Source organism: Protopterus annectens, chromosome 7.part0, assembly GCF_019279795.1.
Source record: "Protopterus annectens isolate FY-2018-M chromosome 7.part0, PAN1.0, whole genome shotgun sequence".
NCBI lineage: Eukaryota > Metazoa > Chordata > Ceratodontiformes > Protopteridae > Protopterus > Protopterus annectens.
Window position 1 is genome coordinate 1,730,302,191 of NC_056739.1, and position 22,558 is coordinate 1,730,324,748.

Genomic DNA, 22,558 nt, shown 5'->3' on the forward strand with positions numbered 1-22,558 from the left:
TTTAACCTTCCGCTAAGATTTGCCTTAAGTTCTTGTCCTGGAAAACCCTTTTTCTGGTTGCTATAACCTCTGCTAGATGAGTATCTGAACTCCAAGCCCTCTCCACAATACCTCCATACTTGATCTTCTGTAAAGATAGGGTTTCATTATGCATGAACCCATCTTTTTTACCTAAGATGGCTTCTGAATCCAGCTTAAATCAGGTCATAAATTTACTTGTGTTCTTTCCGAAATTATCAAACAAATGAGAATACATGCTGCATCTTCTGGACGTATGTCTGATGCTTAGATTTTTATCTGCACAGAACACAAGATTTCAGGAAATCTGACCAGTTGTTTGTATCCTTCTCCAAGAACAAATTGGGTAAAGCAGTTTCTAAAGTGAGCCCTACTCTTTGAAATCTACTTCTCTGAAGTACAGGCTAAAACTAAAAGATTGTGGCCGACAAAGTTTGCTGATGACTGCAAACTGGGAGCAATCATTGAAACCCCTAGCGATTTCAATATCCTGCAAGAAAGTCTTACACAGATGAATGACTGGTGCCAAAGTCAGGGTCTTAATCATAGTGCAAAAAATGCATTATCATCCTCTTCGGCAAGGGTGATGTTACAGCAAACTACCACATCAATAGCAATACCCTAAGCACACAGTCAGTGGTGAGAGATCTGGGAACACAGGTTGACAGCAACCTTAACTTCGATCACCATGTTTCCACAGTGGTAAGAAGGGTATTTTATATTGCTCATCTCATAAGTAAGGGCATTGCCTCCAGAAAAAAAAGAGGTTATAAGCCCCCTGTACTTTTCCCTCATCAGGCCAATAACAGAGTAGAATGCTGCCTTTGGTATGTTCCTCTCCAAACACCTGCAGCAATTGGAGAGACCACAAATGTTCCTTACAAAGCAAATTCAGGGTCTTCAAGATGTGTCTTATGCGGACAGACTGAAATCATTGTCACTTTACTCTGTCATAGAGATTGCTTAGAGGTGACCTGTGTCTTACATATAGAGTAATCTATGACCCAGCTTTAATGGAAATGCTGCACATTCACCAGTCAAATGGCACATAGGTCACTCACTCAGAGGACTTTAACCTGGTATGTGACATCAACAGAACTTACTGGAGAGACAGATTTGTCTCACAGAGGTTGCCCCACCTTTGGAACAAGCTTCCTATTCATGTTAAACAAAGCCCCATTGGCCCTATTTAAGCACAATCTGGACAATTGGATGGGTAACTGGAAATTCACTTTGGGGATTCCACCTGTGTCCCTCTTGGACAGGGGCACCTAGATGCTGATTTTAGTGTCTGCTTGAACCAGACATCCTTGGGAACATGGATTGAACTTGGCTAGGCTTGTAAGGGCCTTGGGGCCATTAGCCTAGTAACCTCCTATGGTCCTATGATTGTATACCCATTATTAATAAAAAAAGAGGTTTATCTTTACCTAAGCTCCCCAAAGCACATTCCACGAGGTCTGTTACTCACTTCATCTGCCTTTTGGTCAAAGGTGTCCATAGATGATATTTGTGCAGCTGCCTCTTGGTTTAAATGCTCATACCTTTATTGCTTATTATAAGTTAGACATGTTATCCAGAAGTAGGGCAACATTTGGCTCTGCTGTACTCCGGAATATCCTTCTATGAGGACCACCCAAGTTTCATCTAGTGGGGGACTATGTCGCATCAGTTGAAGAATGAATGAAAATGACAACATCAGATAAAGAAGTTATTTACTCACCATAATGATGCATCTGTGTTGTACATTTTCATTCTTCCTCAATTCACCCTCCATCCCTCTTTTCCTAGTGAGGGCTAAGGGATGTCCTTTTGGGAACTCACCTGTTCCCTGTTTTGAACTCCAGCCTTTCTCCATGTCTTTATCTTGTTTCTTCATTATAATATGATTTCATATATGTGTTAACGTTGGGGCAGCAAACTTAATCTGAGGTATTCCAGGATAGTGGGGCATTATCGGTAAAGGGAGGAGCTCGAGAGCTGGATCAGTGAGTCTACTAAAAGCAGCCGAGTCAAATCCAAGACTCATCAGTTGAGAAAGAATGACAATGGACAACACAGATGGATCATTATGGTGAGTACATAACTTTTGTTTCTTGATTTTCCAGAAAGCAGATAAAGAACGCTGGTTTGTTTTACATTGCTCATCAAGGACCAAAGACTGTTAAATAAGGACAATCTGCTAACAAAGGGACTATTGTTAAAATAAAAGGAACTCTGTTTTGGACTTACTAGTGACATTTTAAATCTCTAACTGAGATATATTGAACTGATTTAATGCTTTTTCTGACTTATTACTGCTGTGTAGCAATTCTGTACTGTTTGATTAATGCCTATTCAGTCATCAAGTTGTTATTTTTTTTTTAATATTGTAATAAATTCTGTTTTTATACTTGTCCATTCTGGTGCATACTCACTGTTTCAGTTTTTAGTTTGATTGGAAGCTATAACAGTATGTTTGGGAAAGGGGAAAGCATTGATTGGAAGCTATAACAGTATGTTTGGGAAATGGGAAAGCAAATATTGTGCAAACGTGGGGACAGATTCCAAAAGACTTGCTCTCATTTTGAGAGTTACTGTGGTGTAAGCCACCCTGATCCCAAAAGACTTACTGTTGGTCTAAGTGATGTACTCTGAAGTAAGGACTATCTATAAAGCAGGCTTACACTGAGGGCCAGATTCCAAAAGATTTGCTTTCAGTGTCAGTGATTTACTCCAGTTGATGATGTCTCAGTAAGCTTGTGTCATACTTCTCTATTTTTTCAGATGTGTTCTCTTGCTTACATCATTTTGCTGCCGGTTTAAAACACAGTATTGTTTTTGTGGAGAGTAGCACTTGGTTATGTAATCACTTACTTATTGTTCTTAGTGTTTCACCCAAATTGCACTGAACAATGTCTGAGGAAGACCTTGTAATTATGCTTTTACATTGTATACACCCTTTGGTAAGGTTGGATACATAAAAGTCTTAATCTACTTTGTTTCTGTTGAATACAGTCTTGAATGTGTTGTCACAGCAACACTGAAGTTGTGCCATATGACTGCATGATGAGTATTATAATAATAGTATTCAAAAGTGGAAATGATAATTGTAGAAATTAAGTTCATCTATTCAAGATGGCCATTTGTCCGTTTCTCAGATCCAGACTCCAGCACGGACATCTTCTGTCATATGATGCCATTTTACAGTTATGATGTTCCCCACACCTGTGGCCCAGACCCCAAAATTTGCTGCCAGTTTGATTTCAAGCGACTTCCTGGAGGAAGAGTTAATTGCCCTTGGAAGGTGCCACCTAAGGCAATTACAGAAGAAAACATTGAAGAAAGGTGAGTAAGGGAGGCAAAACTTTATTACATATCTGGTAAAAGTGGCTGTGTAGGATTATTAATTTTTAAATTGCACTTTTTGGGTTGACAAGATGTATGCGTACAAAATACTGTTTGTTTTTCATACGAAACTCAGTTTGGCAGTTTAACAAAAAGATAAAATAAATGAGCATAATGTAAATGAGCAAATGTGTGTGTTGTATGTGTGCATGGTTATTGTATTCTGAAGCAAAAAAAATGTAGTGTTCAAGGGTAAGGATTCTTAGCAAACAACATAAAAAATAAATTTGCTGATCCCACTGCCAACGTAAATTTATGCAATCATAAATTATGATGTAATCTGATCCTATCTCGCCTACATTCTGTACTGATGGGTTCGGAGCCGATCCTCGGCTCCGACTCGGCACGCTATACTATAGAACGAAGTCTCTTATTGGCTGAGCTATACCACATCCCAGGATGCACCACCACTGCTTCCCCAGATCTCGTTTGCCGCTTCTACAGCAAAGACGTGGTCTCGGACTTGGCTGAGCTAAGTGCTTCTAACTTTAAATTTCTGTCAGAAATTTTTTGCTATTCTACCCAAAAGCTGTTTTAACAGCTATTCGTTGTTGTGTGACTGTTTTATTGAGTTGTTTTTGTGGTAAATTGTCTTAGTTTGAGGGAAGGATCCCGTTTAAGTTAGAGGGGCCTTGCCCTCGCACGTTGTGGAAATTTCTTAGTGTGAGTCTTCCTGTGTGTATAGTAGTCTAGATTTGGGTCAAGTGATCCCGTTTCAGTTAGAGGGGCCTTGTCCTCAGTTTACACATTCCTTTAAGCTAATTTTTGTTAGTGTATTTGAAAGTTTTTCTGTCAACATGTCAAAAGAGCACAGACCTTCAGGATTCAAAAAATGCTCTAAATGCAGTTACAAAATGTCCATTACGGACGACCACTCTTTGTGCGTTTATTGTTTAGGTCCTAAGCATCTTCAGGAATCATGCAGCGTTTGTCACGCTTTTTCCTCCCGTGTCCTCCAAGAGAGGAAAAACAAATTGATTTTAAAAGGGCTTATCACTCCTTCCTTTGAGGAGGCTTTATCTTCTTCCTCTTCACCTTCAAAGAAGAAGAAATCGTCGGCTCCGACCAGCCCGTCGGAGCTGGCTACAAAGAAATCTAGGCAGGCTTCTCCATCGGCTCCATGGACTTCGGAGCCGAGGGCGGAACAGTCTGCCTCGATGCCTCCAGCCTCGACTCCTCTGGCTTCGGAGCCGAGGGCTAGAGCTTCGAGAGGCGGGTCACCTTCATTGGCTCCACTGTCTTCGGAGCCGATGAGAGTTGCCCGCTCAGACTCTTCCCCTTTGGCGCCGAAGTCCTCTTCGGCTCCGAGGGAAATTGCCATGGTTGTAGAGCCTCCCTCGGCACTGATATTTATCGAGACTATTTGGAGCCGGTCCCCCAGTCCTTCAGAACCGGTGGAGAAGTCTACTCGAACTCGTTCGATCTCTTCTCGATCTTCGAGGATGTCAGATTCGGACATAGACATGGTGCTTCAAAGGCTGTTTCAGTCTCCGGTCTTTCAAAAGTTGGTTTCGGCTCCAGCCCAGTCGGCTCCGGAGCTGGTTGCCCACCCTGTTGTCTTGGTTCCTCCTCCAACAGCCTCGGCACCGTTGGAGTCGGTGCTGGTGGAGCCGGTGAAGGTTTTCGGGTCGGTTCCGACCCTTACTTCAACCTCGCCCTTCGGGTCGGAGTTCGGTACACGGACCTCCTCTGTCGGCCCCGGGGGTGACGCTTCGGGACCGATGCTTTCAGTTCCGAGCCTCCCTCTCGGTGCATCTGCTGCGGGAGTGCCGTCTACTGTTGTGGCCTCAGGGGGTTGGACCTTCCCAGGACTCTGGGGGTCCCGCCTTCAGGGCCATGAGGAGTGCTTTGGCCACCTCCACCATCTCACCTTCACCTTCCCTTGGCATGGAGACTGGTTCCTTTGTAGTCCCCCTGTCTCAAGACAGCGGAGCCCTGGGGCCTGAGGCCACCCCCATCGGGGGTTCCCTCCTTCCTGAAGGTCCTTCCGAAGCGTCTTCGGAGGAACCTCCAAGGAAGAGACAGTGCAAGAGGAAGCACGTCGACTCCCCTGACGAGTCTCTCACCTCGGACACCGACCTCGATAATGCGGAGGGGTCCCCCAAGTCGTCCTCGGATGATGTCTCCTTTGCGGACATCTTGGAGATCCTGAAGCAACGAGGCGACTGGCAGTCCAAACCCCCTTCCGCTGAGGAGTCTGTATTCCTCAAGGCCTTCGGGGCTCAGCCCTCCGCCTCCTGGGTGTCTCCGCCCTTCGATGAGCTTCTGGATTTGATCTCTCGAAGGGCGTGGGAACACCCGGATTCTGTGGAACCGGTGCCAGCTCGCCCCAATAAATTTCTCTCAGCACCCCCCGAAAAGGATTTTCTCTCCAAAGGTGTGGCTGTAGATGCCCTGGTGGTGGCATCTGCTACCCAACAATATGTGGCAGAGGCTTCAACGGCCGTCCATCCTCCTAATAAAGAGTCTAGAAGCATGGATAGGTATGGGAGGCGCACCCTTACTTCAGCAACCTTTACTTTAAGGTCTCTGAATTATCTGACGCACTTCACCAGACTTCAGAGGGATCTGGTCAAGGAACTTTCAGATACCCTCTCGGGTAACTTACCTGAGCAGTTGGCCCAGACGGTTAGCTCTCAGCTGGCTACCCTATCATCGTTATCGAACTCGTCCATGAGGCTCATTTCATATGCAGCCGAGGGGGCGAGCAGAGTGGCGGGAACAGGCGTTGCTCTACGGAGACCAGCCTGGCTCCGCCTGTGTCATTTTGCGGAAGCCTTCAAGTCTTCCTTTGCCGACGCTCCCTTTGACGGGTCCTCTCTGTTTGGACCCAAGGTAAAGGACACCTTGACTCGCTGTGAACAAGAGGGTAAGACTTTAACTGCCGTAGGGGCACGGTTTTCCACTCCCTTCAGGCCTTATCCCAAGGCTAGAAGAGGGGGGAAAATGTGGTTCCGTAAATCTCAAAAGCCTTACTCTTCACAGCAGAGTGATCCCCCTTCTAGAGGCATAGGAGGGGGAAATTTTTCAGGAAGACGCCATCCCAGAGGCGGCGGAGGCCCCCTCAACACTGGAGACCACGAGTCCTTTCGTGGCTCCTCAACCTTCCAGCATCCCTGAAGGATTGCCCGACTGTGCAGCTCCGGAGCCAGTCGGGGGTCGTTTTTCGAAGCACCTAAAGGCCTGGGAGAGTATCACTCAGGACCGATGGGTGCTCCGAATCATCGCCGGAGGTTACACCATCCCCTTTTCTCAACCCCCCCCCCTCCATCCCAAAAAATCCCGGACCCGCCACCCAGTCAACGGGATCTTGCAGCCAACGAAATATCAAAGCTGCTTCAAAAAGGAGTCATCCAACCTGTCCCCGCAGGCCAGACCGGATTAGGGACTTACTCAAGATTCTTTTTGGTGCCAAAAAAGACCGGGGACTTGAGGCCCATTTTGGATCTCAGCAAGCTAAATCGATCAGTGAAGAAGTCCAAGTTCCGGATGGTCACCTTGCAATCCATTCTCCCGCTGCTGGAGAAAGGTGTTTGGATGTGCTCCATAGAGCTCAAGGACGCATATTATCACATCCTGATAGATCAGGCTTCCAGGAGACACTTGCGCTTCAGCCTGGGAGACAGTCATTTCCAGTTCCATGCACTGCCCTTTGGTCTCACCACAGCCCCCAGGGTGTTCACCAAATGTTTGGCGGTGGTGACTGCTCACCTGAGAAGTCTAGGATTCCAGGTGTTTCCATACCTAGATGACTGGCTCCTAACTGCCACCTCCAGGCATCTACTCTTGCAAAATCTAGCAGCCACTATATCCCTAGGCAACTCCCTAGGAATCACCTTCAATTGGACAAAGTCCGTGTTGCTGCCATCTCAGCGCATTCGGTTTATCGGAGCAGAGATAGACTCAAAGCAAATGCGGGTCTATCTTCCTGCACAGAGGATAGAAACACTACAGTCTCAAGTTCGAGCTTTGCTCCTCAAACGTCGAGCCCCAGCCAGGATGGTCCTACAACTGTTAGGTTCCATGTCGGCCACCGTTCTCCTAGTCCCCTTAGCAAGGTTACATATGAGGATTCTCCAGTGGTTCCTGTCAGTCCAGTGGTCTTATCAGGATCTCCCACTCAGTCACCACATTCTGATCACAGAGACGTGCAAACAGGACCTTCATTGGTGGCTTCTTTCCTCCAACCTGGATCAGGGGCGACCCTTCGTTCCACCACCTCCAGTGGCCACATTGACTATGGACGCCTCCCAGACGGGGTGGGGGGGACATTACCTGGGCAGGTCAGTCCAAGGCAAGTGGCACTCCGACGAGAGTCTCCTCCACATCAACATACTGGAAATGAGGGCGGTGCTTCTATCGCTGCAAGCACTGCACAGTTACCTCCCCCAGGGCACGATTGCCATTCAGTCTGACAACATGTCGGTAGTCTGGTACCTGAACAAGCAAGGAGGGACCAGATCCTACCCCCTTTGCAGAGAGGCCATGAAGGTATGGGATTGGGCGATTGCAACCAAACGTTTTCTGGTAGCAACACACATTCCAGGGAGATCCAGTGTGATAGCCGACAAACTGAGCAGAACTATTCTCTCCCCTCACGAGTGGTCTCTAAACGACAGAGTGGCAACTCAGATTTTCAGGAGATGGGGAACTCCAGGTCGCAACCCCCCTCAACACGAAATGCCAACAGTTCTTCTCTCTCACCCCAGTTCTGGGGGAGATTCCCAAGGACGCCCTAGTCCAAGCTTGGCCCACAGGTCTGCTATACGCCTTTCCACCGGTTCCCCTTCTTCCCAAGGTGATCCAGAAGGCGATTCGCTTGGAGAGCAAAATGATCCTAGTTGCCCCATACTGGCCTCGTCAAGTCTGGTTTCCCTTTCTTCGCAAATATGCACTGGACGGTCCATGGTTCCTGGACCAAGTTCCGGATCTCTTGACCCATCAGTCAGGACAGCTTCATCAGTCCCTCCACTCGTTGAAGTTAACAGCTTGGCTCCTCCTCTTCCGACCATAGTCAGGAACCATGCTTTGGACCCGGAAGTCGTACATATCTTGTCCTCGTCCCACAAGACTTCTACTAAGAAAATGTATACCAGCAAATGGAAGAGATTTGCTATTTGGGCACAACTCCGGGGCTTAGACCCCTTGACAGCCCCGTTGTCAGAGGTTCTGAAGTTTTTAGGTTCTCTGTTCAATCAAGGTTGTTCGGTCTCTACCATCAAAGTTCAATTGGCGGCTATTTCCAATTTTCATGAGAGTATAGAACCACCTTTGATGAGCAACAAGTTATGTAAAGCTTTCATGAAAGGTGCTGGGCTGCTACGGCCCCCGATATCTCATCCCGCTCCACCTTGGGACCTTAATGTGGTGTTAGGTGCTTTAACCTCTTCCCCCTTCGAACCGGCAGCAACTTGTGACTTAAAATTTCTTTCTTGGTAGACTGCTTTATTAGTTGCAATTACATCAGCCAGGCGAGTCTCAGAACTTCAAGCCCTTTGTGTTAAACCACCATACCTGGTTTTTCACAAGGATAGAGTATCCCTCAGACCAAATCCATCCTTTGTTCCTAAGGTTTGTTCCAATTTTTGTCTACAACAATCACTGGAACTTCCAGTTTTCTTCCCGAAGTATTCAAACAGAGCGGAATACATCTTTCACACCTTGGATGTCCACAGACAATTACGATTCTATTTGGATAGGACGTATCAAGCACGAAAAACAGATCAGTTGTTTGCGTCCTTTTCGGACAATAAATTGGGCAAAGCCGTCACGAAAGTCACTATTGCCAAGTGGATCAGAGACTGTATCAGTCATACTTACTTCATTTCTAACAGAGCTTATAGCTACAGTGAAAGCTCATTCTACCAGGGCTATGGCTACTTCGGCAGCTTTTCATTCCAAGCTTGCTATTAGTGACATTTGTGCGGCGGCTACATGGTCTTCTCCTCATACCTTTATTTCTCATTACAAATTGGACGTGGCATCTCGGGGGCGAGCTTCCTTCGGTTCCACAGTTCTCAGGAGTGTTTTCCAGTGAGCCACCCAGGAATCGGGTGCTAGGGACGCTGTCCCATCAGTACAGAATGTAGGCGAGATAGGATCACATTACATCTTTTAGTTATGTACTTACCATAACTTTAGATGTATGGGATCCATCTCGCCTACATTCCTAATAACCCACCCTCTTTCCCCCTGCCTTTGAGATCAGAAGAGACCTGACGGTTCGAGTTCAGCTGTTTCATCTTTGAAACACCTGGCAATATTATATCAACAGTCTATGTGTGTGTGCATGTGTGCGGACAAACAAGATCTGGGGAAGCAGTGGTGGTGCATCATGGGATGGGGTATAGCTCAGCCAATAAGAGACTTTGTTCTATAGTATAGCGTGCCGAGTCGGAGCCGAGGATCGTCTCCGAACCCATCAGTACAGAATGTAGGCGAGATGGATCCCATACATCTAAAGTTATGATAAGTACATAACTAAAAGTTTATGTTGACTACTAGTATCACTAAACTCAGTACTTTTATTTGCAGTAAAGATAATCCTACTACTAAGCATTTATGGTTTTAGTAAATGAGAAATTAATATATTCTTGTGTGTAAGCCTTCCACATTTGTACTTTGCATTAAAACCCTTCTTGCTGCATGACTGGAATGGGCAAATTATTCTGATTGTAGTGGTGAAGCAGTGTAACAATATGCCATACTCGGGTCTCGGTTATGCTGGAGTTTACTCATTCCTGGCTTTGATGTTTGCTCACTTGAGTGAAGCAAACGTCTAAGTTAGGGCTGAGTATGTTTTAGTGTTAAATCCATACCTATAGCTTGTAAGGTTTGTGTTTTTTTTTTTATTTTATTATTTTTCAAAGAGCTGAGCAATAAAATAATTCATGTAGAACAAATGTTTTTTTTTTTTTTTTTTTAATATAAATGACATGGATTAGAACATAACTGAGTTTGATAATTATTACAAGTGTTTGGTACTTAAACTTATTAAATGTCTTTAGATACTAACAAAATTGTTAACAATGTGCCTTTTTTTTTTCTTCTTTTTACTTTATGTTGTCCAGCTGCTTTCTTTCCTGCCCCTTGATGGCCCGTTTGTTCTTATAGGAGGTGAGAACCAAGCCTCTTTGCTCCCCAGGCAGAGGAGAGTCCAGTGGACCACTTGATGTCCTTCCATATCACTGCTGCAGTGTTCTTTACAGTAAGGATCCCCTGCTTAGGGCAACCCCAACATCTGGCCAGTATACCAAAGCCTTGGTCTGAAGTTTTGTTCGTCTGCTGGTTACCAAACCATTTTCAGATAAATGCCCTGTTTTTGGGGGGGGGGGGGGGGTAATTTTCTTATCATTGTTTTGCCTTGTTCTGTTTGTTGGTTTCATGTCATTTAGAAAGGGGAAATGCCAGTGCGGGAGCCAGATTCTCATACAGAGCAGTGTTTGTTTTGCATAAGTGCTTCCCATTACCATACATCTTGTGAGATATGCCAAGCTTTCATCCCTAAGATGTTGGATAATCTGCCTTCTTCCCTAGTTATTTATTTTAGAAAACCAGCTACTTAAACTGTTGGCTAAAGACAGTATGGAAGGATCTTCCCGGACCGAGGGTCAGCTGTCTGCAAAGAAGAAGACCAAGAAAGCTCAGTCAGATTCTTTGGCTGCACTGCCTTCACCAGATGAGCCTCTTGAGGCTAAGCCCGGAAGATCATCCGGTTTCCTTGTTGGATTCCTCTGCCACAACTGGGGGCCAACAAGGATCCGTCTTCACGCATGTCCATGGAGGCCTTGCAGACATCCGCCTCGGATGCACAGGGGGAACCATGGCTGTTAATTACCAAAGGCCTAGGGGTGTTCCTCAGATATTAGTAAGGGAAGAGATTCCAACTACAATAATAGAATGTTGTCAGGGGTCAGAGCCTCCTAAGGTATTTAAGGTTGACGTCCATCTCAAAAAGAAACAAAAAACTAAGCACATTTCTCCTGTTCCTAAAAATCCTCAGAGTGAATGGCAAAACTTCCCTGAAGGCCTGTTTAATGCCCTTATGGCTCTGAAGCCTCCACGGGGGGGTTCTGTTCCTGCTCCTCCTTGCTCTTCTACTCCTCTTAAGAGGCGTGGGGAGCAGGATTCCTCTGAGGATGACGCAGATTCTGATGAAGAATCCCTGAGTTATTCTTCTCAGATTCCTTCTCCTTAGATTATGGTTCTGAGGAAGAAGAGTCTACAAGTTCTGACTCTTCTTTTGAGGAGATTTCTTTTGGTGACTTTTTCCAGAATGATGGAGTTTTTCAAATGGGACTGTGCTCTCGTGTCTGATGTTCAGAAGAAGTGCTATGAGCTTCTGCAAATTGAGTCTCCTAGGCCCTGTGCTGTTCCTCCTGTTTTTTGCTGCATTGCTGAATGCTTTTCTACTTCTTCTCAGGGTCTTGATTTCCATCCTCCTGCTCCCAAGAAACCTGATAGGTTTTATAAAGTCTGAATCAACAAACCAACACAACAATAAAAAACAACAACCCAAAAATATACACTCAGCTGATCCACTAGCATGCAAAAGATACCATAAAGAATAATAACTCTATTGAAGGAAAATGTAATCCAGAAATCAATTTTTAAAACAGGTTATCAAGCGCTGTCAACTTTATAGATAGCAAGACTTCATCAGAACTAAGTTTCTCCCCTGAAACACCCATTTTTAAAGGCATAGCAATCACAGTTGATTTAAACAGGCAACTAATAATTAAGGTAATTAAATACTTAAAGGCACATGCAATTATATGTCCACAAAATAGTGTAAAACAGTTATTATAAAGTAAAAAAAAACTTACTTTAAAAATTCATGCATTTATAACAATATTATAAAATATGTTTGTATTGCACTCTAAAAACCTGTTACAGTTTAGCATGTTTAATACAGGGAATAAAGAAATCATTTCACTGAGCCTTGGAGGTTCACTAGCATTCAGTCTTACCTGCCAGATCAGTTCCCTGTATTCCCAGATGTTCTCCCAACTGCCTAAGGTCTGTCTGAACCACTTCCAAAATACCAAACAAAAACGTGTTAAGACTTCCGCATGTGGTAGTATGTTTAACAAGGGAATTGCTGACATTTCTGTTTTTATGTCTTATGCAATGCCCTCTCTGTTTTTCCCATGTAGAAACTTTTGCAGGAGGAACAAAGTGCCACATATAATATTCCTTTTGTCTGGCAATTGCCATTTAAAAAAAAATCCTAGTGGATTCTATGACCTCTCTACTGCCCCAAGGGTGTTCACCAATTGTCTCGCTCCTGTGATTGCTTTCTGCAGGTTGAGAGGGATACAGTTCTTTCCTTACCTGGACGACCTGCTCAATCAGGCCTCCTCTCCAGAGATTTTACTTCAGCATCTACACTTTACTATTTCTCTCCTGCAAAGCCTGGGGTTTACTGTAAAATTTCCAAAATCATTTTTAACTCCTTCTCAGAATCATGTTTTTCTGGGGTGCAGGCCCCAGACTGTTCCAATGCTGGCATTCCTGTCTCCTCCCAAGGCTTTAACTCTTGATTGCTTTCTCTCAGTCCCTTTTTTCCTCTGGCTTCAATTACAGCTAGGGAGTTTCTCAGGGCTCTGGGTTACATGGCTTCCACCATTCCTATGCTTCCTCTGGCCAAACTCCATATGGTTTCTAAAGTCAATTTGGCTTCAGTATTCTCATCCTTTAGATTTTCTAGTCCCTTTTCTTCCATGCCTCAAACTGTGCCTCCACCCAGGGCTTCTTTTTCAACCTCCAGTCCCTTCTCAGGAGCTCTTCACAGATGGTCCGGACGTGGGATGGGGGCCTCCTTCAGTCTTCTGAAAGTGTAGAGCCTTTGGCATTTTCAAGAAAAAGACCACATCAATGGCAAAGAGATGAATGCTCTTCTTCTGGTGTTCAGGCTTTTCTTACTCTTTTCCTTCCAGGGCCCCTCAAAATTTTCACAAACAATACTACAGTGATGTGGTACATCAGCAAGCAAGGGGGGACAAGGTCTTATGTCCTGTGCAGATTAGCTCGCCAAGTTTGAGATCTAGCTGTCCTGTATCAGCTGACCTTTCAGGCAGTTTACATTCCCTAAGATCAGAATATCGTGGCAGATTCCCTGAGCAGGTCCATAAGGCAGTTCCATGAGTGGATGCTTCTCAGGATGTGTTTCTGGACATTGTCCACCAGTGGGGTACTCCTTGAGTAGATCTATTTGCCTCCCCACTGAGCAGACAATTTCCTCTCCTAAGTGTCAGAGTCCCATGTCCTCTGACCTGGGAGGTGGATGCCTTCTCTCTTTCTTGGAAGGGCATGATGTTATGTGATCCTATCTCGCCTACATTCTGAATGATGGGTTCGGAGCCGATCCCTCGGCTCCGACTCGGCACGCTTATGCCAAAGAGCGAAGTCTCTTATTGGCTGAGCTTACTATATCCCAGGATGCACCACTACCAGTCTCCCAGATCTCGTTTGCCGCTTCCCTGCGAAGACGTGGTCTCGAGCTGGCTGGGCTGAGCAGCTTTTATTAACTACTTTTCTGTCAGTTTTTGCTGTTTTTTGGTCACAAAAGCTGTTTTAACGGCTATCGCTTCTTTGTGTACGTTTGGATTGTGAAAATTGTTGTGTGTGATTGGGTTGAGTTTGTTTTCGGCCCCCCTTACATCCAGGGCCTTCCCGGTCAACCTTTGAAAACTTTTCAGGGTCTCAAGTCTTTAGTAGTTTAGAGTTCCCTGTCATTTACAGCTAGTGTTTGTGTTAAACTATAACTGTAAGCTTAGATTTATCACAAGCGAATCTATAGTTGTTTAATTTCCTGTCAAAAAGTTGTTTAACATCATGTCTCAAACCCCTAGGCCTTCGGGCTTTAAAAAATGTTCGAAATGTGGTTTTAAGATGTCTATTACTGATGATCATTTGCTCTGTGTATATTGTCTAGGGGCAAAGCACTTGCAGGAGTCATGCAGCGTATGTCACGCTTTTTCCTCAAGGGTCCTCCAGGAGAGGAAAAATAAATTGATTCTTAAGGGGTTAATTAAACCCTCTTTTGAAGAAGCCTTAGCATCCTCTCCGGCTCCGGCCAAAAAGAAAAGGGCTTCGGTTCCGACCAGTCCGTCGGATCCGACTGCCAAGAGACCTAGGCAGGCCTCTCCTTCGGCTCCAAAGACTTCGGAGCCGAGGTTGGAACGGTCTGCCTCGATGCCACCAGTATCGACTCCTCTGGCTTCGGAGCCGATGGCTGGGGCATCGAGAGGCGGGTCACCTTCGTCGGCTCCACTGCTCGGAGCCGACAAGGGTCGCCGCTCAGACACTTCCTCCTCGGCGCGAAGTCTACCTCGGCACCGATGGAATCTGCTGTGAGTATTGCCTCGGCGCCGATACTCATCGAGTCGCCTCGGAGCCGGTCCCCTAGCCCTTTGGGGCCGATGGAGAGGCCTTCTCGAACCCGTTCTGTTTCCTCTCGGTCTTCGAGGATGTCGGATTCTGATATAGACAGGGTGCTCCAAAGACTGTTCCAGTCCCCAGTCTTCCAAAAATTTGTGTTGGTTCCGACCCAGCTGGTTTCGGAGCCGATGACCTTGGCCCACCCGTTGCCATTCCTCCTCCGACCGCTTCGGCTCCGTGAGCAGGTGCTGTTGGAGCCGATGGAGATCTCAGGGTCGGCTCCGACCCTTACTCCAACCCGGGCCTTGGGTCCGAGTTTAGTACGCTGGACTTCTTCGGCTGGACCCGGGGTGATGTTTGGGACCTATGCTTTCGGTTCCGAGCCTCCCCTCGGTGCCGGCTGCGGGACTTCCGTCGGCTATCACGGCTCCGGAGTCCGGACACTCCCAGGATTCTGGGGGTCCGGCTTTCAGGGCCATGAGGAGTGCCTTGGCCAAGTCCTCTTCGGCCATCTCTCCGGTTTTACCAGCACCTTCCCTGGGCGTGGAGACTGGGTCTTTGGCAGTTCCCCTGTCCATAGCCAGCGGAGCCCCGAGGCCTGAGGTTACCCCCAGTGGGGGTTCCCCTCCTCCTGAGGGTTCTTCGGAGTTGTCTTCAGAGGAACCCCCAAGGAAGAGATCGTGCAAGAGGAAGCACGTGGACTACCCTGAGTCTATTACATCGGACACTGATATGGATGATGCGGAGGGGTCTCCGAAGTCGTCCTCGGATGATGTCTCATTTGCAGACATCTTAGAGATCCTCAAACAACGAGGCTGGATATCCAAACCCCCTCTGCTGACGAATCAGTGCTCCTCAAGGCCTTTGGGGCTCAGCCCTCCGCCTCCTGGGTGTCTCCGCCCTTCGACGAGCTTCTGGATTTAGTTTGTCGAAGGGCGTGGGAACATCCAGATACCGTGGAGCCAGTCCCTTCTCGTCCAAATAAATTTTTATCTGCTCCCCCCGAGAAGGAGTTCCTTACTAAAGGCGTGGCTGTAGATGCCATGGTGGTGGCATCTGCTACACAACAGGACGTGGCAGAGGCTTCAACGTCCATCCATCCTCCTAATAAGGAGTCTAGGAGTATGGATAGGCGGAAGCGCACCCTGACTTCAGCGGCCTTTACCTTAAGGTCTCTGAATTATTTGACACATTTTACCAGGCTTCAGAGGGATCTGGTCAAGGAGTTGTCAGATTCCTCTCGGGTAACCTACCTGAGCAGCTAGCCCAGTCCGTTAGCTCTCAGTTGGCTATCCTTACGTCAATCTCTAACTCGTCCATGAGGCTCATTTCCTATGCGGCCGAAGGCGGGTAGAGCGCAGGCACAGGCGTGGCTCTCGAGACAAGCCTGGCTCGCTTGTGTCAGTTCGGAGGCCTTCAAGTCTTCCTTCACGACGCTCCCTTTGATGGGTCCTCATTGTTTGGACCCAAGGTGAAAGACACCCTTACCGCTGTGAGCAAGAGGGAAAACGTTATCTGCCGTAGGTGCCGTTATTCCACTCCCTTCGGCCTTACCCCAAGGCTAAAGGAGGGGAAAATATGGTTCGAAAATCTCGCAAGTTTTTCTCCCAACAGCAGGAAGATTCCCGTCCAGAGGCAGAGGGCGGGAAATTTTTCAGGGAGACGCCGTCCCAGAGGCGGCAGAGGGCCCGCAATTCTGGAGACCGCGAGTCCTTTCGTGGCTCTTCAGCCTCCCACACGTCATGAGGGATTGCCCGGCTGTGCTGCTCGAGCCAGTTGGGTGTCGTTTTGCCAAGCACCTAAATGCCTGGGAGTCAATCACTCAGGACAGATGGGTGCTTCGGATCATTGCCGGAGGTTACACCATCCCATTCAAATACTCACCCCACCGTCCAAGAGAATCCCGGACCCACCACCCAGTCAAAGGGAAATAGCAGCCGCAGAAGCTTTAAAGCTGCTAGAAAAGGAGTCATCCAACCGGTCCCCACAGACCAGATCGGATCAGGAAATTACTCCAGGTTCTTTTTAGTGCCAAAAAAGACAGGGGACCTGAGACCAATATTGGATCTCAGCAGACTGAACCAATCCGTCACGAAATCCAAATTCCGAATGGTCACGTTACAATCCATTCTTCCGTTGTTGGAGAAGGATGTTTGGATGTGCTCCATAGACCTCAAGGACGCCTATTATCACATACCGATACATCAGGCGTCCAGAAGGTATCTGCGCTTCAGCCTGGGAGTCAGTCATTACCAATTTTGTGCTCTGCCCTTTGGTCTCACCACAGCCCCAGGGTGTTCACCAAGTGTTTGGCAGTAGTGACGGCTCACCTGAGAAGTCTTGGATTCCAAGTGTTTCCCTATCTCGACGACTGGCTCCTGACTGCCACCACCAGGCATCTACTAATGGACAACCTCAAAGCCACCATCTCCTGGGTGTTTCCCTAGGGATTACATTCAATTGGTCAAAGTCTGTCTTGCTGCCCTCTCAACGCATAAAGTTTATAGGAGCAGAGATAGACTCAAGATTGATGCGTCTTTCTTCCTGCCGAAAGGATCCGAACTTTACAGGGCCAAGTTCAAGCTCTAATCTCGAGATCCAAAGCCCCAGCCAGGATGGTCCTACAGGTTTTAGGCTCAATGTCTGCCACGGTTCTTTTAGTTCCTCTAGCAAGATTACACATGAGGATTCTTCAGTGGCTCTTGTCAACTCAATGGTCCTTTCAGAATCTTCCCTCAATCATCACATCATGATTACGGAAATATGCAAAAGGGACCTTCGCTGGTGGCTTCAGACATCCAACTTGGATCAGGGAAAACCCTTTGTTCTCCCCTCCAGTGGTTACCCTGACGACAGATGCCTCCCAGATAGGGTGGGGGCATTGTCTGGGCAGGCTAGTTCAGGGCTCCTGGCTTCGGACGAAGCTCTTCTCCACATCAACGTGTTGGAGATGAGGGCTGTACTTCTATCCCTACAGGCCTTACACAAGTTTCTTCCTCAGGGCATCATCGCCATCCACACAGACAACATGTCGGTGGTTTGGTATCTGAACAAACAAGGAGGGACCAGATCGTACCCCCTTTGCAGAGAGGCCATGAGAGTGTGGGAATGGGCTGTAGCTACCAACCGCTTCTTGGTAGCGACCCACATCCCGGGAAAGTCGAATGTATTGGCGGACAAATTAAGCAGGACAATTCTCTCTCCTCACGAATGGTCTCTAAACCGCACAGTAGCAGCCCAGGTTTTCAAGAGATGGGGGACGCCGTGCTGCGACCTATTTGCAACTCCACAAAACACCAAGTGCCAGAGGTTCTTCTCCTTGATTCCACATCAGGAAGTACCAGCCATGGATGCTCTAGCACAACCTTGGCCAACAGGGCTACTTTATGCCTTTCCTCCAATTCCACTCCTTCCAAAAGTTATTCAAAAGCTTCTCAACTGGGGTCTTCAATGATTCTGATTGCCCCATACTGGCCTCGTCAGATATGGTTTCCTTACCTGAAAAAGCATGCAGTGGACGATCCGTGGACCTTAGACCTGATCCCGGATTTGCTAATCCATCAGTCGGGACATTGGCATCAGTCCTTCAATCTCTAAAATTGACAGCTTGGCTCCTCCACTTCCAACCTTAGTTAGAAGGCACACACTAGACCGGAAGTTGTTCACATTTTATCTTGACCCACAAACCCACCACTAACAAATTGTACCTCAGTAAGTGGAAGAGGTTTGCTATCTGGGCTCAACTCAAGGGCTTAGACCCTATCACTGCTCCTGTCCCAGAGGTTTTGAAATTCTTAACATCCCTGTTTAATCAGGGATCTTCTGTCTCAACTATTAAAGTCCAACTAGCTGCTATCTCTAAATTCCATGAATCCACGGATCCTCCTTTGATGAGCAGCAGACTATGCAAAACGTTCATTAAAGGTGCCAGTCTGTCAAGACCACCAGTTTTTCATCCTGCACCTCCGTGGGATCTTGATTTGGTGCTTCGCGCATTAACATCTCCCGCTTTTGAACCGGCTGCTACATGCGAATTAAAATATCTGTCTTGGAAAACGGCATTCTTAGTGGCTATTACCTCTGCAAGAAGAGTCTCAGAGCTTCAAGCCCTGTCTATTAAACCACCGTACTTGATTTTCCACAAGGATACAGTATCACTTAGGCCTAATCCATCCTTTGTCCCAAAAGTCTGTTCTAGTTTCTGTCTTCAACAATCTCTAGAGCTACCAGTTTTCTTTCCAAAATTCTCTAATGAAGCAGAATACACTCTCCATAAATTGGATGTTCACAGGCAATTACGCTTCTATTTAGACAGGACTCAGCAACCGTAAGTCAGATCAGTTGTTTGTGTCCTTCTCAGATAATAAATTGGGTCAAACCATTACAAAAGCTACAATCTCAAAATGGATCAGAGATTGCATAACTCAGGCCTATTCTTCTTGAATAAACAACTTACATCATCTATCAAAGCTCATTCTACCAGAGCTATGGCTACTTCTATAGCCTTTCATTCCAAGCTCGCTATATCGGAAATTTGTGCTGCGGCTACTTGGTCCAACCCACACTTTCATTTCCCACTACAAATTGGATGTGGCATCTTGAGGGCGAGCTTCATTTGGTTCCACGGTACTCAGGAGTGTTTTCCAGTGGGCCACCCAGGATTCAGGTGCTAGGGTCGCTGTCCCATCATTCAGAATGTAGGCGAGATAGGATCACATAACATCTTTTAGTTATGTACTCACCATAACTTCAGATGTTTGGGATCCATCTCTACATTCCTGATACCCACCCTCCTTCCCCTGCCTTGCAGATCAGAAGAGATTGAACGGTTTTGAGCTCCACTGTTTTTATCTCGTTTCATCTGACGATGTTATATAAGCAGGGTATGCATGTGTGCATGTATGCGGACAAACTAGATCTGGGGGACTGGTAGTGGTGCATCCTGGGATATAGTAAGCTCAGCCAATAAGAGACTTCGCTCTTTGGCATAAGCGTGCCGAGTCGGAGCCGAGGGATCGGCTCCGAACCCATCATTCAGAATGTAGGCGAGATGGATCCCAAACATCTGAAGTTATGGTGAGTACATAACTAAAAGTTTCTTTATGTCTTCCTTCCCCTTTCTCTCATTCCGAAGGTCCTGTTTAAAATAAAATAAGATGTTCCCAAAATCTTGCTGGTGACTCCCTTTTGGTCCAGACAGCATTGGTTTAGTCTTTTTTCCTGACTTTTTCTATCCTTTACATACTTTAATAATTTGTCTCTTGTGTGTTTTTTGAGAGTTTCTGACCCCTATTTTTCCCCAAGGACTGTACTGTTTAAGTTAGAGGGCCTTTCCTCCCTGTGTGTGTATGTGTTAAAAAAAAAAAAAAAAAAAAAAAAAAAAAAAAGAAAGGAGTTATATACTTATTTCTTCTATACTACTTTTTTGTCTGTAGTTAGTAATTAGTATTACTGTTCTTGTTGTTTATCTAGCTAGTCTATACCATGTAGGAATGTCTAAAGATAAGGATAGAGAGCATAAGGATCATTGCCCTTCAGGGTTTAAGAAGTGTGATAGATGTTCACAGAAAATGTCTCTTACAGACAGTCACACCAGTTGCGTGTACTGTCTAGGTGAAGCCCATTTGCAGGAGCCCTGCACTTTTTGCCATGCATTTAGTACCAGGGTCTTAAATGAGAGGAAGAGAAAACTTATTGATAGGGGTCTTATAACCAGTTCCTTCCAGGAACAGCTGGAACTCAGTCAGGCAGCTCCTAAATCTTCTAAGAGAAAATCTTTGGCCCCAACTTTGGAGCTGACAAAAAAGACCGAAGCATCGGAGCCAAGAAGTTCGGGCTCCAAATCAGCTTCATCCATATCGGTACCGTCGGTCTCCTTAGTGCCGAGGCAACCTTCGGTACTGAAAATTTTACCGACATTGATGTTGTGTCACCCACCTTGAGATCTCCTATTTTGGAGAGGAGGAGATCTCCTTCTGTCTCCACCAGATCCTCCAGGACACTATCAGATGAGTGCATCGAGCGGGTCGTGAAGAGGTTGCTTTCAGATCCAGCTCTGGCAAGAAAATTGGCCCCTCTGGACCTAAAGGCTTCGGAGCCAACCCCCTTACCTGCCACAGTTCCTCCTCCAACTGCTTCGCTCTCGGAGCCTATTACTTTAGGTTCTTCTGTCTTGGACCTGTTGGCTCCGGGGATTCAACCCGCTTCCTCAGAGCCAATTACTCTATTGTCGATGGCTCAGTCTGGAGCCGAGGGATCTGGGAGCCGACACTCTCGAGTCAACTCTGAGGGGGGCAGTCACCCTGGCTTCTCGTCAGAACCGACCCTCCCTCTTGGTGCCTTGGCTCGACTCAGCTCGGCTCTGACTTCTGCTTTGGAGCCGTTCCCCCTTGCTAGGAGTCGACCATCTGTCCCCTCGGAGCGGAGGTCTTCTTTGGAGTGAGGGGGAAAGGCTTTCAAAGCTATAGAGAAGGCTTTGTCCTCTGCTAAAGCAGAGGCCCAAGTAGCCCCCATTGGAGGTGCCCCCTCTTCTGTGACCTCCCCTGATTATCCCACTGGAGACCTTCCTCGGAAGAGGCTGTGTAAGAGGAAGCATGTTGACTCACCTGAGTCTGTCACGTCAGACACTGATTTAGAGGAATCAGAAGGGTCCCCTCGATCCCCCTCTGAGGATGTCTCTTTTTCTGACATCCTAGAAATCCTTAGACAGAGGGGTGATTGGAAGACCTCTAACCCTACTGAGGATGAATCATTGTATCTTGAGGCCTTTGATTCCGACATTCCACCTTCTGGATGACACTGCCTTATGACCAACTCTTAGGGGGTCATATCATGGAAAGCCTGGACTTCCCCAGACTCAGTGGAGCCCGTCCCAAGGAGGCCAAATAAGTTTATAACAGCACCTGAGGACAAGACTTTTCTTAGTAAAGGAGTTCCCGTTGATGCTATGGTGGTAGCAGCGACCACCAAGAAGGAGTTATCCAAAACATCTTCTAATATCCGTACTCCTAACAAAGGAGTCCATGATGATGGATAGGTATGGGAAGCATACCTTTTCTTCAGCGGCATTTACACTAAGATCACTGAATTACCTTACCCATTTTACTCGTCTTCAGAGGGATCTACTGAAAGAGTTAGGAGATCCTGTCCAGGGTTCAGTAGCTCCTGGTTCCATGGATAAGGTTTCTGTGCAGCTCTCCACCCTTACATCCATAGCTAACTCCTCCATGAGGCTGATATCATATGCAGCAGATGGAGTGAGTAGAGCAGCAGCAGGAATATCCCTCAGGAGACATTCTTGGATGCGTCTTTGTAATTTCACAAAGTCCTTCAAGTCTTCCTTCACTAACGTCCCTTTTGATAGGTCATCTCTTTTTGGACCCCAAGTGAAAGCGACTCTGACTAGGTGCAAGTAGGAAGGGAAAACCTTATCTGCCATCGGAGTCCGTTTCTCCCTCCCATCTAGACCCTATCCCAAGGGTAATACAGGAGGGAAAATGTGGTTCTGTAAATCCCAAAAAGGTTTCCCTCAGGCACAAGGTCAACCCTCTCCTAGAGGCAGAGGGGGAGGATATAATGGAAGATGCTGCCCTCGAAGCAGAGGAGGTCCGCAGCATCAAGGAGACAGAGAAACTTTCTCTGATTGTCCTTTCCATCGCCCCTGAGGGGTTGCCCGACTGTCCGTCTCTGGAAGCAGTCGGGGGTCGTCTGTCGCTGTACCCAAGCACCTGGCTAACAATCTCACAAGATCGTTGGGTACACACCATAATAT

The 22,558-nt window shown here is 46.7% G+C and overlaps 1 protein-coding gene across 5 annotated transcripts in view; it reads left to right on the plus strand.

The window, feature by feature from the left end:
* Window positions 1-22,558, plus strand: part of MAN2A2 (mannosidase alpha class 2A member 2) — a 2,415,216-nt gene that overhangs the window by 1,037,588 nt on the left and 1,355,070 nt on the right. For all 5 annotated transcript variants that reach the window (XM_044078268.1, XM_044078266.1, XM_044078269.1 and 2 more), the window contains one exon: window positions 3,159-3,345. In XM_044078268.1, the coding sequence (XP_043934203.1) occupies window positions 3,159-3,345 (187 nt within the window). The remainder of the gene's footprint in view (window positions 1-3,158; window positions 3,346-22,558) is intronic.